The following is an 18860-nucleotide window of genomic DNA, read 5'->3' as shown; positions in this document are numbered from 1 at the left end:
AATGAACTTTTGGCAGGAAAATATCGCACTAGGAAATAACACGTGTCATTTCTGATATCTATTTTAATATAATGTAATAGATAGATAGTTCAGTTTCCGAAGATAACCGACATCCATTTATATCTCTTGTCAGCTTAGCTATATCATCTTAACTAACGTTTTTGGTTGGCAATATGGCATACCTAACTTTTTTTAATTAACCAATAATAGAGGGATAAATGAATAAATAGTAAACTCTTACTCAATTCTACTTACATATATTTAAGTGAATAAAAAAGTAAATAAAAACATAAAATAAGGTTTTGTGATGGTTATTCTTATTGGTTTTATGTTTTAATTCTACCATATTCACTTTTTTCCAGTATGAGACCAGTACGCAAACATATCATGAAAGAAAATGGTGCAAGTGTGCAACTAATATGCAACTTCAATAAAAAAGAAATTGATGTAAATAAAAAAAAATATCAATTATTAACTACTCCGTTAGGGAGTTTGTCAATTACTACTACGTTGTTAAAAGTTGTCATTTACTACCTACTTTTATAACCATTGATGTCAATTGTTACATTGGTCCATATTTCGACCAATTAGTCTACTAATTACATCATAATTAACCTTTAATTATAATTTAATCATTTTAATTAATTAATAAAAAATAAAGGGTGATGATAAAGGTCGCAAGTTGCGACAACATTTAGTTGTCGCAATCTTACGTGTCATAATTTAATTGGTACATATAGGCGACACGTATGATATGCGTTAGCGGAATAATTTTACTATCAATGTAATATTTTTACTATGAAAATTTGTAAATAAGATACTCGATATAAAGAAGGAAATAAATTAGAATATTAAGATTTTACTACCTTTTTATTAACATATATAATAGGTTATATAAGTAAAATATTTTAGTTTCCAATTTAAATCATGACACATAACCATGACATGTCATCATTGTGACACGGCTTAAAAGTCGCATGTTGCGATCTTTATCATTTTCGAAAAATAAAATCACAAAATAAACTCCCAAGAATTATCCGAATTTACCCAAAAATAAAACAACCAATAATATTGCATGTGCCTCATGGATAGGAAAGAAAAAGCAAAGGAATTTTTTTATTTTGTTAATACTCTGTAGGTTATATGTCACGAAACCCAAAAAAAATCGAGGCCATCCACTATTAATGAAAAATTACGAAATTTTAAGATGACTGACCATATTTAGGACCGGTGACATCAATTTTTTATTCGGTATTTTTTTGTAAATATCGTATCACTTTTGATCGATTCATTAATTCTTTTACTTAAAAAAAATATATTGTATCGAGTGGGTCCCATAACCCATAACCTTGACGGGCACCAAATCACCAATAATAGAATTGATTTCATTTACCAAAACACGAAAATCATGCATGTTTAGCTTTTATATTATCAAAATACTTAGCGTCCGACTACGAACACATCACATCACAAAGATTTTCTAGATCTCCCAATCACTCAGTTAACCGAAAGTCTTACATGGGACCAGACGACTAGCTAAACCATCAATTTGATGGTATGACATGTTCACACTTGTAAATAAGCCAACGCGTTTAAAGCTTAATAACAGAGTTTAAAATGACATTTTTAATTTAGGGCAGTTTCTTTTATAGATTTAGGTCAATTACATTTATAGTTTTAGACGAGGTACTTTTATAATTTTTACTCAAGTTACTTCTATAGTTTTATAGTTTCAAGGAAGGTACATTTATAATTTTAGGGGATGCATTTTTATAGTTGTTAGGCCAGATATTTCCAGATATTTCTATAATTTTATACTCCCTCCGTATTTTTTTAAGAGATACACTTGGTCGGACACGGGTATTAAGAAGAATAATTGAATGAAATAAAATAATAAAGCAAGTAGGGTTTGATAGATATTTTAATAATTAAATATATGGGGACCATGTCATTTTGGTAGGTGGAGGGTGGGGTGGGTTTATGAAAATATTTGTTTAATAGGATGGTGGGTGATAGGGTATATTAGATGTATTATTTAATTAGATGGTGGGGTTGATAAGTTACTAAAAATGGCAAGTGTATCTCTTAAATAAATACGGCCGGAAAAAGCAAGTGTATCCCTTAAAAAAATACAGAGGGAGTAGTTCATTAGTGTTGGACGGTTGGTTTAACAACAAACATAAGGTTGCCTATAATATAGAAAAACCTTAATTTTTAAATGTTGGATTAGCAGCAAGGATAAGGTTAACTATATTTTACAAGTACAGGGGTACAATGCGAAAGATTTTAAATGCACGGGCACAACGTAGAAAAACCCAAAATACTTTTATACTTTAAGTTTACGTACTTCTATAGTTTAATAGTTTCAGGGAATGTACTTTTATAATTTTATGGTAGATACTTTTATACTCCGTAGTTTATAACCTAGATAATTTTATTTTAGTCAAAGTGCTTCTATAGTTTTATAGTTTTATGGAAGGTACTTTTATAGTTTTATTTGAGGTTTTTTTTTATTGTTTTAGGTCATGTACTTTTATAGTTTAGATCTGTTGGTTTTATAAGGCCATATATACTTTTATAGTTTTAGGTCAGATACTAGAAATTACCGTCATGGATATGGCGAACACAATCCGCGGATGTGTTTATCGTGTCTTTGACGAAGCTAATACTGTTAGAGTGTCAGCTTCAATCGACCAACAACAATAACAACGCCAGCCATGCCAATAACATCAAAACAACTACCCGTCATACCAACAACAGCGTTGTTGTAATCCGCAATGGTTGTTGTTGCTAGTTGTCATGGTTGTCAGGGGAAAGGAGAGTAGAGGAGAGAGATGTTACAAACGTCGGCGAGGGTGGTGATACGTTGGACGGAAGGACGCATAAGTCTGAGCAACGAACTGAAGGAGAAGAAGTATTGGAAAGGAAGGTTGTGGCGGAAAAGAAAAACTGATTAAGTTGGTTTAACAAGAGAGAGAATTTAACGCTGTTAGTTTTTCGTGCGAGGGAGTTGCACGCGCGCGTCACATCATCTAGTTGATGATTTGGCTGACCACACAAGAGAAGCACTGCTCAATTAAAGGTTCAAATGTTTTAAAATATGATTTTATGACTAATAAAACCACATTTGGGGTAGGTTGATCTTGCAGTAACAAGGTGTTGATAAATAGGACTGGGTCGGGTTTCAACCAGGTTCAGATCAAAATTTTCAACCTAGTGCCCAAGACCAGGCCCTCGTGTCGGGTCAGATCGGGTCGTCGTGCGTAAGCCTAATTTTACCAAATTTAACGTTTTGGATGGTAAAAAATATGTTTTTTTTTTTTTTAAGATAGTAAAATATAAGGGTAAAATATATATATTTTTTTTCAATCTTTATAGTTGGTAAAAAATAAATTTTTCTTTCAGAAAAATAATAATAAAAAAAGGGATGATGTCAGCATAATGTGCAACATTAAGGCTGTCTTATGTTAAGGCTGTTTCAAAACAGAATATTTCAAAAAAATGTATCTCTATTCATATTCGCCACATTTTAGTCCATTATCAAAGGGCTCTTTTAGTATAGAGTTATAGCTTTTTGAATCAAAGGGCCGAACATGTTAGCAAAGAAAGATCGCTAATAACAGTGTGTCCGACAAAAGCTTAACAAGGAGCCTTCTAAAATTTTCCCTGACAAGGGTAACATAGATTTGAATTAAAAACAATGGTGTATTATACAGCAACATAGTTATACCAAATGCCTTCACAACTTTACAAAGGAGTGTACGGAACTTGTTCTGTACTGTGAAAGGAAAGACAGGAAGGAAAAAGAGTTTCTAATCCCTTTTCTTTTTAAGGGATAAATCAATCAATGAAGATACCCCGGCGGCCTCTACAACAATTCTTCTCTATAAAGTGGTTGAACCTCGCAGCCTCACATCATCTAATAAAGAAGCTTACTGATTACCATTATGCATATCGGAAGGAAAAAACACGCTATTTGGTACAAAAGAATCACTCAAAGAACGTAATGGATATGTGTTGAAATCCTTTATGACGTGCTCTTTGCCAGGACTTCCCTCATGAGTTCCTTTGGGACTGAAATACCAACAAAAACTGATCAGCACAGTCATAACAATAATATTTAACCAATCAAGTGTAATTGCTTTGAATTGGGTTTAGTTTCTTCAACTTTCTTCTAAGAATAAGACAAATCTTCACACTGATAAGGTGTCTAGCAGCGATTGTAATCCAGATTATCCTCTGTTATTTTGCTAATTACAATTGAATTACTCTTGCTTTCCCTTCCTCAAAAACTTAAAATGAATAGCATATAGAGAAGCAGGTATCCTGTTATCATTCCTACCTGGCAAGCCGGTGAACTGTTCATACTGTCTGAAGGCTTGGTTAACAAGCATTTCTGTTCCATATACAATTGAGGCTCCTGATTCTTGAGCTTCTTTTAAGAGTCTAGTTAACTTTGGTGTGTAAACCGCATCAAAAACAAGAGCATAGTTCTTCAGAGCTTTCTGTAAAGGGACAAATAGTAAAGGAACATGGTGAATCAAAACTAAGCATTAACACTGCAAAATGTCTTCTTACTGCAGAACATGCCAAAGCAACATTATAGAGTAACTTCAACTTTCACATTGCTACGACATCATGCATAACCACATTTGCGTCAAACTTTTAAATGATTATTATTGCAAATGCAGCATTTTTTGGTTAGGGAAGCAATAACACGGCCTCCGTGTCCCTTCCAAAACTGGGTTTTTGTTGAAGTTGATGTAAGGTTTTGCCAGGATGATACAAAAGAGGATGTTAATATCATGCCATTCACTTCACTACTCCTTCCATGATTCCATCTCAAAAGTAGTACTACATAGTGATGTTTCAGCATCTCAAAAATTAATAACTTCAATTGTTTTATCAAAGTACCTCAATTACTTCATTTAAGGTTACTGCATGCGCAATAGGGGTTGGGGCCAGGAGTTAGTAAAGGGGAGGATGAGACTAGTTGCATAATCAATAGATAAATGCCTCATAAATTGGTTACTGCAGAAAATGAGTACCCAAGCACGTCAGCCCCTCAGTTTTACATTGGGTACAGGACAAGCTCTCGTGGGAAATGAATTCCCAACTCCCCAAGTCCGCACTCAACTCATAATTTTATTTGATGAGATGCACAGATAACAAATACGGTTATAATTTGGAAAAGAAGAACAGAATTAGAGGCATTTAAAGTAGTGAGCCTTTACTTATTACTATTTTGGCAAACGTGACTGCAGTTTCCAAAATCTAAAGAAGATGACATATATTTTGGCAAGGATGGCCATTATTTATGGACAACAAAGTAGTTTGTAAGTCCATCTTTTTTTTTCATCCTTAACAGCTAGCTTAGGACTAGCATAAAGCAAGGGAACCATCTTAAGCAAGTAAACCAAAACCATCAAGCCACTGCATGATACTCCTACTAATTATATTATAACATAGTGGTCAAATGTATGAAAAGTAATCCCTACAACTGTAGAGAGACATAAGCACTAATACAACAAAGCAATTATCATTGTTCCTACAGAAAGTAACAGCATAGCTACTTAATTTTCAGTTGAGATATTAAAATATTTCCAGCGTAGCATATTTTGAATTGTGGAATTCGACAATACTTAAATATAGCATAAATAAGAAATAGAGGAAAAGTACACAAGACAAAGGAGAGGCCTGAACCTTAGAAATAGGTGTTTCGTTTATTTTTGGTTTCATTCCAACTGATGTAGTATTTAAAAGAATCATCCCATCTTCTGGAGCAAAATCATCTAATTCATCCAGACTGATAGCTTTTCCTCCAACTTTACCTGCTAACTCCGCAGCACTTGCTGATATTAAACAAAGAAAAAGAAAGAACAATACCCTTTAGTACGAGAACAAAAAAGTCAATATAAGATTAATCAGAAGATTGCGATAACTGATAATCACGTGACTGTTAGGTTAATGAATAATATGTCATCAGTGCGAGTGTGCAACACCAATAGAGACCCACTGGAGACATTTATCTACACTTCATATTTGCAATAATCTTCATTCTAATCTCATTCGAAAATTGGAAAGTTAAATATGAGTAACTTCATATCTTAATCCTGTGACCGTGAATAGTCGAAAGTTGCATATTGATTGCACCATTTCCTTATTTGAAAGTTGCATATTGATATACTTTCACATGCTTTTTGGTACACATTTATATTTACTCTTGTAACCTAACCTTTTCTCTCTCTTTTTTGTTTGTTATCACATGGGTATTGATATTTTTTCTTAATCTTTGTGGCCAACCCAAATGGTGCAATTAAAAAACGGAGGAAGTAGCTTTTTTGCAATAAAGAAATTTTGTACCAAGTGTTCGATTAGCTATGACAACACTAGCCCCTTTGGCTTTTCCTCCATAGGCAAGTGCCTTTCCTGCACCACCAGCTCCAATAACAACAAAAACTTTGCCTGCCAAGGGTGATCTTGGTGCAATACTTCCACCGACTAAACTTGCAAGGAAACAAAGTTATATTAATGATTTTTTCATATAAGAAATCAAGGGGGACATATTTAATGTGATAGGTTAACAAACCTTGTAAACCTTCTTCAATAGCTTCAATGGCTCCCACGTAATCAAAATTGTAGCCTGCCAATTTCCCATCACTTGGTCTTCTAACCAAGCAATTTATGGCTCCAATTGCCTGCAGAAGTATATAATTTAAGGAAAAATCTGCACATCAATAAGGAATGAGAGAAAAGGAGTTCCTCCATTGTGAAGCTCGTTATTTTTTTTGTAGTCAAAAGAAAAAGTAAAAGAAAGGAGCTAATTCACATAATTAATGCAAGAGGGTCGGCATCGTGTGATGACCTGGCAGCAAGCCCCAGCAACAATCACCTAGACTAGAAGAAGACAGAGAAGAGAAGTAGGGAATGAAGCCAAAATCAATTAAGGCACAAACAGACAAGGGACAGCAGCAGACAGCAGACAGCAGACAACAGCAACGCCAACAATAGTAGTGGGTTGGGTGTAGTACAATCATGTTAGCTATTTAAAGGGAAGATGGCAGTAGCAATAGGCATTGTGTATTGTGTTAAGCAGTTAAGCTTTTGGAGAGTTGTGACCTAAAGTCACTAGTGGAGATTGACAGCCTCAAGCTGTTACTTTTGTTCTTGAGTCCTTGTAAGTTCATTTTTAGTAATCCAAATTAACCAACCTTCCCATGATTGTGAGTTTATTACACATACCTTAGCAATCGGATCCACCTCTTCAGAGCACTCAAGTCCAGCCATTTTGTGAGGAATTGTGATGCTGCACCAAAATGCATCATCGCTTGTCATGGTATGAAACAAGCAAAAAACAATACACATCACGGCACCACAATCAAACAACACTAGAACTTTGCTCCTTTTTTAGCTAGAAACTGAAATGATTCCATAACACATGTTGCCTAACACAAAAGGCGGAAAAGAATATTGGTTAAACGAACTTATAATTTTACATTGTATAATGTTTAAATCCAATACAAATGGGGTGATAAAATATAATTTGTTTGTCATTACATAGTCAAGGTAATTGGTAAGAAACTTTAGGGATAGAGATGTGAGCAAATTAGTTTTCCTAAGTGAATAAGGGGCGTGACGGCATGTGGGGTTAGAACTTTCATAAACTAAGGAAGCTAAGTCGTCATTCTAATACTCAATTAAGTAATTAGAAAGGTATTCTTACCTATATCCAACAAAATCAGGAGATGAATATGTCTTCAAAAAGTTAGGTACGCTGTCCACAAGCAAAGGCACATAAATTCCATCAAAACCAACAGACTTAAATGCTGCATTGAACATATGTGGACTCTTGCTGTGGCCAACAGGATTCCCAATGATTCCAAATACTTTAGTGTCAGGACCTATGTATCTAAAATTGTATAAATCCAAGAGATCCTTTAACGTAGGTTGACCAGGAGCTGAAACTGATCCTTCATCGAGTGTACCAAAAGTAAGATATCCACCAAATTTGGCACACAGTATTCTTGATATCAATCCTTTCTCACGCATAACAAGTCCAATGATTGGAACCTGAAAAATATTAAGATAAAACTATATAAAAATAAATGGATACAAATATTATATAAAGAGTGATTTCCAAATTTTATGATTCGGAATAATTACTCATTTTTTATTTATTTGGTAAGATAGAGTGTGCTCACTTCGAGCATATCTCTTGATCTATGAGCCTGTAACATAATATGATTATCTTACATAAATCATCTACTTTGTACGTACCTGAGAATGTGTAAGTACTTGAAGAATGCGCACACAATCCGTGATATCAGTAGCTGTTGTTGCAATCTTTACAATGTCGGCTCCAGTTGATTGTATTCTTGATACGAGATTTCCAATCTCTTCAACGGATGGGGTGCTTTCATAATTATGGGAAGACACAATAATTAATGTCTTCGTACGCTTCATTCCGCTGATAGAGTCAAAGAACTCATCCGCTACCTACGAGAGGGGAAATGATGATAATTTATTAAACTATAATTTACAAGATTAATTCCAAAAGTACAAGTGTAGACGTGTGGTCATCTAATCGCAAACAACATAGCGGAACATATAAATCATGTAGTAGATGCTGGCCAATAGACTGAAATATGTTTATGGCGGGGGAAAAATTACACCAGAAAATGACATGTATCATTCCTGGTGTTTGTTTTAGTATAAAGTTATAGGTTAGAACGATAAGAGCCAAAGATTCATTTTTATACTAGTGAGTTTTGAGTCTAAAGAATGTAGGTGCAAAACAATAGCTCTGTCTAACTTCTAAGCCATGTTTTAAAAATACCATTCCTACTGTACAAATCCATATTTATATTGAATCTCTTCATCATAACTATAGTAACACAGAAACTAGTATACTTTTATTGAGGTCCAACTACTGTCCAAGTGTTTTTTCTTTATTTGTCCATGTCACTTTAGAATTCAGTAGTGCATCATGTCTACCAATAGGGATTAAAAACAAAACTCTCATTCATATTGTACGTTTGGATTGTTTTCCTTACGTGGGAGATGACATGAATATCTATCAAATACATAATCGTTCATCTTTCCTTTTATCCTAGTAATAGATTCTCCCATCTCTTCCTTTATCTTCTAGTCTAACGTGTTGTAATCTTTTAAACAAACAAATTCGATGTTTTCACTAACAAATTGTTTGCATCTTGTTGTCTACAACTCTACATTCACTTAAAAGACTAAGAAAAAAAAGATAATTGGCTAATTTCAATATGAATTAGTTCTACTAGATAACTTATCCATATCTCATCATTTTTAGCCAGTTTTAACATGGGAATGAAAAATCTGAAAATTACAATTATAAAGAGATATTTACTTGAACAACGACAAAGGAAACATAATAGAAACAAACCTTAAGTTCAACGTCTATATAATCAGCTCCGAGTTCTATAGCTCTACACAATGCTTTTCTTCGTCCACTTTCATCCCCATCATACTGACCACCTTCCCAGGTTGGTCTACGAACGACATGAACAATCACAAGCGTGAGGAAGTAATATCAAAAACATGATTTATGATTAGTATTTTTTGTTTCCTCTTTAATATCAAACAAATTGCAAAACACACCACATATCCAAACATAAACACTTCATCCGTTCCATATTTATTGCACCATGGCGGTTGGGCACTAGATTTTAGGTAGTGGAAAAAAGTAAGAAAGAGAAAGGCAAATATACAAACTTGCCCATGTGATTAAAACATTAAATAATAAACAAGAGTTAACATGTAAGGGTATATTAGGTATTTGTAGTGTGAAAGCAAATATTATATTTCTAAAATGGAAATGTGCAATATTTGTGAAACTCCCCTAAAAGGTAAATGGTGCAATAATATTGGAACGGGGGAAGTAATAAAGTTAATTATCCGTTATTTCCACTTTGTGAAACTGAAATTGTCAAGGTATACAAGCCTGAGTAAATGTCCTAAGTGACAGCATTTGTTTTTTATTCAAGTTGGTATAAGTTTCACGCAAAACACACCCGAACTTGAGTGGACATTTCATCAAAATTTTGAGCAACGAAATCAAATAAATTTAAAATTTTCATTTCTGGACAGTCTCAATATTATTAGATTGTAAATTAAGGATATCTCCCATCATCTAAGCATCATCTCAATCAGCATGTTTCCATGGAAATTCTTCAAGGCGTAATCCATAATTGAATGACCCTTTCAATAGAGATGAATACATAAAAGCAGTACAGAATACCCTAACATAGAATACTAAATACCAAATCTCAAAATATCATGAAACTGAAGACAACCCCAAAAGAATAAATAATTTTTGAAAAGATTGTAAGACAGAATAGTGGGAAATAGTACCTGAAAGTGACCAAAGTGGGCAAACAACTCCTTTTAATTAAAAGATCAAGATCACGATTTGGGTCAAAATTCTTCAAGAAATCCAATCGAAGCTCAACCAAGTCAGCACCTTGTTCCTTAGCTTTCATTACTTGAACTAACATTTGATCAACTGTGCTATCCATGATAGGCACACATATCAACGTAGAATTTCTTCGAATGCTTTCCCCCATCTGAAGATCGGAGATCGCCATCTAAAACCCCAAAACATAAATTAATGAATTTTCAATCTCATTTTTTCCTAAAACTGGGATTATAAAGAAGCATGGGGAGGGGAAGATAACCGGGTTGTTAGAGCCAAGGCAGGAGGGGCACCGGACTCGGCAAGGGAGAAAAGGCCTATTTTCCTAGTTTTCCATCCCAATATAAGGATATGGCCATATGGGGGGGTGTTTGGCAATGAGCGGTTTGCTCCAATGGTTTGACCCAATATTAGGGGATTGACCAAGTCAACCAGCTAAACTGGGGGTTGGTTAACTACCAGATTGGAAGAGAGGCTTTGTAAACGAGAGGCTTTGTAAACGCTGGGGAAGGCAAGAATGTTGCTTAGCGGATTGAAAAATCTATGTAAAATGACCACTGACTCCAACGAACTACTCTGAACTACTTCGTATAATCTAAACAAATTATCAATGCCCGCAAAAATTTATTGGAGTCTGAAGGATTTATCCCAAGAATAATTCATCTAAAAAAAAGTAAAAATCAACCCAAACAACTAAATAAGCATTTCGACAGTACTAACTGATACAGGAAAAAAGCAATGATAGAATATATATCTTACTTCAAATTTCAATAATGTCCACTAATAGATCTATAAATTTTGAGTTTTAAATCTTGAAGAATTCTGGAGAAAGTGAAGATTTTTTTAGAGAAAAGAAGTTCTGAAGTAAGGAAGGGGGGGAAAATAAAAAATAAATATATAATAAGGTTATGAGTTGATGGTGGGAGGGTAATCAAACCAGCTATCCGCTAATTGTCAAACAACCTTCAATGAAGGATAAGGAAAGGACGAAAGGTAATATTCTGAGTGTAAGCTCAATAGCATTTAGGTGTTTGCAATGTCAAAGACAAGTAAATAAATCAGGTCCATGTTTATTATATGTACTTATAGGATAAACCGCTGTCCGTCAAGTAAATTCAAAATCATAACTAATTAACGGGTTGGTGTAACCCAGCCAGCCCAACCCTTTATCCTACTATACTTGAGATAGATTAATGGGATGTTGACTGTTGTATTGTCAGCCTCTAATCAAACCAAATGGGCTGGTGTGCAGTCCCTAAATATAGGGAGTACAAGGGATTATGAATACGACCAGGTTAATAGGATCAATTAACATAATTGTCTAAGACTCTAAGTTCTATTTGCAACATAAAAACAAATGTTAAATGGTTCTAGTTATTTTAGCAGATTCATGAGCACACCAAAGTACAATGAAAATTCACGCAGTCTTCCAAAACCACCTTTCCAGATTAACTGGAAGTCATGGCTGAGTGCATATAACAAAGTGCAAAACTAACAAGTCCCAACAATAAGCCTAAACATGTCAGAGTTGGAGAAATGCTGGTTTATACACAAAATATTTTACAGTACAAGGCTAATTAGGGAATGCTAATTGTATCAACAAGCTAGTTTGACACGTGTGCATTAATCTATTTACTTCTTTCTGTTTCCTCTGTGGTTCAGCAGTTGAGAACCACAAACACTTATTCTTTGAGTGTCATTACAGTGCTAGATGCTGGTTGCAGTGTTCTACCAAGGCTGGTATGCAGAATGCTCCTAATTCCCTCTCTGGTATCTTTCAGTGGATACTCAGTAGGAGGGTTACCAAGTTCAGGAGGGGTGTGTTTTCCACCCTTGTGATGAGTGTGGCTTATCACATTTGGATTGAGAGGAATAATGCAATGTGGAATTCTCAAGTCAGTTGTATAGACAAAGTGTGCAGCAGTATACTTCAGAATGTATATACTAGAGTGAATGGTGTGATGCCTAAAGCAGTTAGCAATAGGGATCACATTTGGTTTTCAACCCTGTTTGCAGGGTAGTGGACTAGTGGTCTTGTTCTAACCAGTTTGTTCTGGTTGCCTTGAGGGTCTGTCCTCTTGGCTTTCACAATTTGTAATTGTTTGATAATCTAATACACTACTTGCTTATCAAAAAAATATTTACTTCTTTCCAACAAAGAATCTCAAAAAGATGCATGATATACTGATTTCGGCAATGCAATTCCCAATGCAAAGAATGATAAAACTAAGAAATCTGACTTCCAGGCCCACCTTTTAAGACATTGTTAAACGCCGCGCCGTAAAAAGAAGGCTACAAAGACAGTGATCAAGTTGGCTGAGAATTGAGTGGGAGTTTTGATCATATAAGAATGGATAAGTCCTCCTATTAGATGGGATTGGTGTCAGGGCCCCTAACACCAATCCCATCTAATAGGAGGACTTACTCAGGGCCCCTTGATAAGGGAGAACTGAAAAATGCATGACCATGCTCGATTGGATTAAAGATACTCCATGCTTGAACAGTTCAAACTTGGAAATCAAGGAACAAAAAGAGCAGATAACTCTAGGGGAAAGGATCATGATAAAAAAGATACTCGCACATGTACATGCTTGTCAGTATGTAGTGCATATGATAGATGACAATTGGCAAAAGTCATAAACTGCAAAATTGCATACAAAAGAATGCCAAAGAAACAAACTTTGAGCTGACAACAACTGAAAATAGACAGGACTTCAACTGATCTTCAAAGACAGTGTTCTAACTTAGAAATGTCAAAATGTCTTCCTGAAATATTCCAACAGAAAAACCAAAATACCAAACAACTTCAACAACACACGAGATAATAAAATGTTCCCAAAACCATGCACATTTGATCAAAATGGAGAAGGAATTGTATCTCAACAATGAACGCATATTATTGGACTAATTGACTTCTTCCTAATGATTAAGAAGTTTCAAATAACTAAATACAAATTCTCAGGAAAGGTTAGGTTGCACGGAAACGTGAAACGGAAACGGATACGGGGAAACGGGGAAACAGGAAACGGGAATTTAAATAATTAGTAATAAAAATTGCATAAATTAAAGGAATTTAAGAAAATATGGTCAGATAATGTAGTTAATATATTATAGAATGAGCAGATATTACAAAGGTGAATTTCAGTTGGGCATTTTATCGAACACTCGGAGTGCAAGCCCATAACACCTAGAATACAAGCCTTTGATAATTAAACCATTGACACAAATCTTAATATTAGCTACTGTCCAAGTGTTCATACACTTATAAAACAATATCAAATAATCAAATATCCAAATGGTGTAAAATTAAACTGACTCAAATTAACCCATTTAGTGACTCAATTTCGTATACAATTAATTAGTGACTCAATTTGGTATAATTTGAAGTATTGAGCACAATTGTGCATCAAATAAACCCATTTTCGTATAAATTAATCTCATTTTTGTATAAATTAAACTCATTTCGTATAAATTAAGGGGTGTTTAGATAATTAGGTCTTTACCTACTTAATTCATACAGTACAATACTACAATATTAACAAATCGGACAGAAAATCCTAAGACCTTACCTCGACGCCGGCACCGACGACCACTATCTACGGTGAAGAGTGAAACCAAAGGGAGGATCACTGTACCAGAGGAAGAAGGAATAGCAGAGATATTGAGAGAATCAGAGAACCTAGGTTATAATAAATGCTAACATTGGGAATTTGGGAATTTAAGAAGGAAACGTCTTTTATTTCCAAATAAAGCGTTTCCCCGGCGTCTTTTTTGAATTCATTAGTGCGACACGTTTTGAAGAAAAAGGAAACGTTTTTACTGCGTTAGAAAATGCGTTTCTGCGTTTCGAAACGTTTTGGGAACGCCCAGCTGCCAAAAAACCACGTTTCCGTGCATCATGAAACAACAACATCGCCAAGAATAGCAGCACTGAAATAAAATCAATAAAATAGGAAATAGAATCAAATAGATCGGAGGAAGAGAAGGTATACTTTTTGTTGGGAAGCCTAGAATAGCAGCACCTTGAAAGCACCACAAGCAGCGATGACTGTGTAACGCCGGCGGCGATTCGATAACGGCGGTGATGGTTCGAGACAATTGGGAGGCCGTGTAAATGGAGGTTTTGTTGGAGGATTTTAAAGAGGAGGAAGGAGATGAAGATCGAGCTCTTACGACGGAAATTCACGAAGGAGAAGGAGATGAACTCCTACAGACTGTCAATGGAGCTTGAACAAGTTAATTTCAGTGGTTGGTAGAACTTTTGATTAACTTTTCAATCAAAAGGCAATATTTTTTTTCATAGTTTCTAAATGCAGAAAATATTTTCTTTTTGCAAAAATAAAAAGGTCAAAACTGCCCTTTATCTTGATTAAATAAAAAAAAAAAAAAAAATCCTTAGTTTTCATTTATACTGTAGATTCCACTTGAAAGAGTAAAAATATGAAATCATTGACTACAGCTTGTACTAACCCTTTAATCCTTTCATGGCAAATTGGCAACCATTAATATACCTCTCTTCTTCTACCCAAAAGGCTGAAACACCATATCCATGGAAACCAATATCTTCTACCCTTATCCTCTCTCATGGGCGGACCTATGTGTCCCTCAAGGGGTCCAAAGGGACCCCCATTATTTTAAAAAAAATTTGTTAAACTTAACTGATGTTGGGGTAATTAATTGCACTTTACGTAATTCTAATATATATAATTAAGTTACAATTATGACAATTAAATATCTTTGGCATGGTGGTTGCTTGACTAGTGTTTTATGTAGGCAGTCTGGGTTCGAATCCCTAAGAGGTCATTAAACATGATTTTTTAATTTCATAGTTTTTTGTTTTTCAATTTTCCTTGGTAACTCGTTTTTTCTTCATCACTTTTTATTTTTAATTTTGTTGTTCTATAATAATTCATGATTTTTATTTACAAAAAAATAGTAGTGTTATTTTTTCCTTCAAAAGATTTTGTAATTTCTATAATATATATACTTCTAGTAATATATTTTTAATACTCTACTTTAATAGACTTATAGTTGTCTGTTACTTTGAAATTTGTAGAGGTCTAATTGATTACTTCAATTCATATATAGATTTATAATGCCCCACAAGCTAATGTCTTTGTGTGTTATTTGTTCAGTGACAATTATTGTAATAAAGTAAATTTCATTCAAAGTATGAAAATATTATTTTTTACATTTTAAATTGATATCGCGCCAAGTTAGTGTTGTAATTTGGACTAGGTATTGAGTTTTACTGTTATAAAAATCCAAAATTAAAGTTCCTTAATTTTCCACATATTTTATTACGACGTTTATAATATTTGGACAATTCCCCTTTCAACTTTAACAACCCACTAAAAAGAAAGTAAATCATAATTTTTTTGGACCCCCAAATATAAATTTCTGGGTCCGCCCCTGTCCTCTCTGCCATGTTTTAACACAACAAAGACTTTCGAATTGGAAACCAGAGTTTTTCCATATGGCCAGAATAAATTTTTTTTGCAAAAAATTGAGTTGTTAAAATCAATTTCTGTTGAGGCTTATATTATACTCCCTCTGTATTTTTTTTAAGAGATACACTTGTCTTTTCTGACCGTATTTATTTAAGAGATACACTTGCTATTTTTGGTAACTTACCAACCCCACAATCTAATTAAATAATCTATTTACACCCCACCCCCACCCTCCATCCACTAAAATGACATGGTCCCCACTTATTTTACTTATTAAAATATCTACCCAACCCCACTTGTTTTATTACTTTATTTCAATTCATTCAATTCTTTTTCTTAATACCCGTGCCCGACCAAGTGTATCTCTTAAATAAATACGGAGGGAGTATGCAATTAGGCTTTAATTAGTTTGGGCTTTTGAGCTCACATTGTATTTAGAATCATGTAGCTAGTAATGCCGTGGGATTTTGTGTATAGATTTCTAGGTTGTATATAATACCTGATGATAAGAAATACAAACCGTGAAAACACATTAACCTAATTTGTCAATTTTCCAATCAACTAGGTGTCATTAAAATGAAGATCGTGTTCTACTACTCTAGCTTTATGGGTACAGCAAAGGGGCGAAGTTGATATTTTTTTTACTCCGTTATTTTCTTTTGGGCTTTTTAGTCATTTTTAATTTTGTGTTAAGAAATTAATTTCTGCATTTAGCAACACCGTTTTTTTTTAGGGAAACCGGAAAAGTTAGGCAGATAACTAGTATAGAAAATTAATCTAATATACATATATAAAGGAGGCATATTTGCTGAACTATTAGAGCGCCACCTAGGATTACTAATGGTTTCGGCCAATGAAAAATAAGATTTCTAATTTATTTTTGAATTAAAAAATCGAGTGCCACGTAGATAATTAATTCACAAAAATTTGAATAAGACGGACTGACAGCGTCAGACGGGCGACGTGGCAGCGCGGGTCGTGACGCGGGTCAGGACGCGGGTCAAATCTGAATCGGGTTGAAAACGGTTATTTTTTCGGGTTTAGTATAAAAGGCTTTCTTTCCCACGTTTTTGCCCATTTTCAAATCACTGTTCATCTTTTAGAGAGAGAAACCGTCGAGTTCTTCCATTTTAGGAGAGAGAAAGCTTCTACTCTTTGATCTTCTCTTCGATTTCTTCAATTTCTGTAAGTTTTTTGCATTTTCACTTATTTTTCTTTGTTCGTGTGTAGTTCTTACTGATTTATCCTCTTTTTTTTCATTCGATTTAGGGTTTTGAAGGTGTGATTGTGATATTTTCCGATTTACTTCAACATTCGGTAAGTTCTTTCTATTTTCATCTACTATTTGTTCAATTCTGTCATCATTTGATGTTCGTTTTGTTTCTTACTGTTTTTGGTTTTGATTTAGGGTTTTGTAATTGTGATTTGTGATAATTTCGATTGTTCTTCATTTTCGACAATATTTTTGAAGTTTTGTTGTCATTTTTTCTTCTTTTTGTTCAATTTTGTTATCATTTGAAGTTCGTTTTTGTTTCTTACTGTTTTTGGTTGTGATTTAGGGTTTTGTAATTGTGATTTGTGATACTTTCGGTTGTTCTTCATTTTCGACAATATTTTTGAAGCTTCTTGTCCTTTTTCCTTCTTTTTGTTCAATTTGTTCATAATTTGAAGTTTGTTTTGGTGTTTTTGTTCAATTTGTTCAATTAAAAGTTCGCTGATAAATAGTTAGTTTTTTATTCAATTAGTTAATTATTTTTACCAATTAGTCATATTCTGACATTCATAAATCAAGTATTAAACGAATTAGTTAATTATTTAATTTCAAACTTTCTTGAGCAATTAGTTCACTTTCTTGACCAATTAGTTAATTGCATAATCCAATTAGTTAACTATTTTAACCTGTTAGTGAAACATTCAAAGCAATTAGTTACACAATGAAATTGTTTTGTTTTTATTGCTATTTATATTGCTTATGTTCATTACACATTCTTTTTATTTGCGAATTGCAATATATTGAACTACATTCATTTATAGTTTCAGTTCACATAATGAGGTCAAAAAATGCAAACAAAGCATCTGATTATCACGATGCTGGGAAGTCGAGTCAAGATGTGGAAGGCAGTTCAAGGCCGACTGAAGATATTCCAGCTAGTCCAAAGCTGAGTGCAGATGAGAGGAAAATTGGAAGGGGACCAAAGAAGTCGAAAGTTAAATTAGAATATACGGAAGATGGCGGGGAAGTTGTAGAGTTGGATAGGTATAACTCCTATCTTTGTAACTGTTATTTATCACTGTTTATTAGTTGGATAGGTATGACTATTTGTTATTTATTTTTAAATTAATTACTTTTGCTTTGAAACAAATTATTTTACCTATATGAAGTAGTTATGTAATTAAAATAATTAGTTAACCTTAAAACACAATTAGTTAAAAATTGATTTTGCAATTATCATAACTTATTTTACATTTAGTTAACTTTTTGCATCATTTAGTTAACTTTTGACTGCAATTAGTTAAATATTTTTCAGTAATTAGTTAACCTTTTTTTTAAAACGAATCTTTCCACTAATTAGTTAACTTTTTCCACTAATTAGTTAACCTTTTCCATTAATTAGTTAACTTTTGACTGCAATTAGTTAACTCAATAATTAGTTAACTTTTGACTGCAATTAGTTAACTTTTTCCATTAATTAGTTAACCTATTTCATCAATTAGTTAACCTATTGCATGATTAGTGAAGTTTTTTTCAGTTAGTTAACCTATTTCATTAAATAGTTAACCTTTTTCTTCAATTAGTTAACCTATCTTTGTAACTGTTATTTATCACTGTTTAATTAGTTGGATAGGTATGACTATTTGTTATTTATTTTTAAATTAATTACTTTTGATTTGAAACAAATTATTTTACCTATATGAAGTAGTTATGTAATTAAAATAATTAGTTAACCTTTAAACACAATTAG

General features: G+C 33.6%; 1 protein-coding gene across 2 annotated transcripts; it reads right to left on the bottom strand.

The window, feature by feature from the left end:
- Positions 1–3608: 3608 nt before the first annotated feature.
- LOC110790994 (bifunctional 3-dehydroquinate dehydratase/shikimate dehydrogenase, chloroplastic) lies at positions 3609–14754 on the bottom strand. Of its 2 annotated transcripts, XM_021995755.2 has the most exons (12): positions 14440–14754; positions 14017–14317; positions 10387–10619; positions 9419–9524; positions 8278–8496; positions 7724–8070; positions 7243–7306; positions 6590–6698; positions 6364–6501; positions 5704–5852; positions 4343–4505; positions 3609–4074 (listed from the first exon to the last, which is right to left on the bottom strand). In XM_021995755.2, the coding sequence occupies exons 3-12, from the start codon at positions 10617–10619 to the stop codon at positions 4028–4030; spliced, it is 1575 nt and encodes a 524-aa protein (XP_021851447.1). In that variant the 5' UTR covers positions 14017–14317; positions 14440–14754; the 3' UTR covers positions 3609–4027. The 2 variants fall into 2 exon arrangements, with proteins under 2 accessions (XP_021851447.1, XP_021851446.1); XM_021995754.2 differs by lacking the exon at positions 14017–14317.
- Between the last annotated feature and the right edge of the window lie 4106 nt (positions 14755–18860).

This window comes from Spinacia oleracea, chromosome 4 (genome assembly GCF_020520425.1).
Source record: "Spinacia oleracea cultivar Varoflay chromosome 4, BTI_SOV_V1, whole genome shotgun sequence".
NCBI classification, from domain to species: domain Eukaryota; kingdom Viridiplantae; phylum Streptophyta; class Magnoliopsida; order Caryophyllales; family Amaranthaceae; genus Spinacia; species Spinacia oleracea.
This window is presented reverse-complemented; position numbering and strand designations above follow the sequence as displayed.

Coding starts and splice junctions, on each gene's coding strand:
- LOC110790994 (XM_021995755.2), bottom strand. CDS start 10,619: ATGGCGATCTCCGATCTTCAGATGGGGGAAAGCATTCGAAGAAATTCT. Junction 9,525..10,386: donor CCCACTTTGGTCACTTTCAG/GTACTATTTCCC, acceptor TGTCGTTCGTAG/ACCAACCTGGGAAGGTGGTC. Junction 4,506..5,703: donor ACGAAACACCTATTTCTAAG/GTTCAGGCCTCT, acceptor GTCCCTTTACAG/AAAGCTCTGAAGAACTATGC.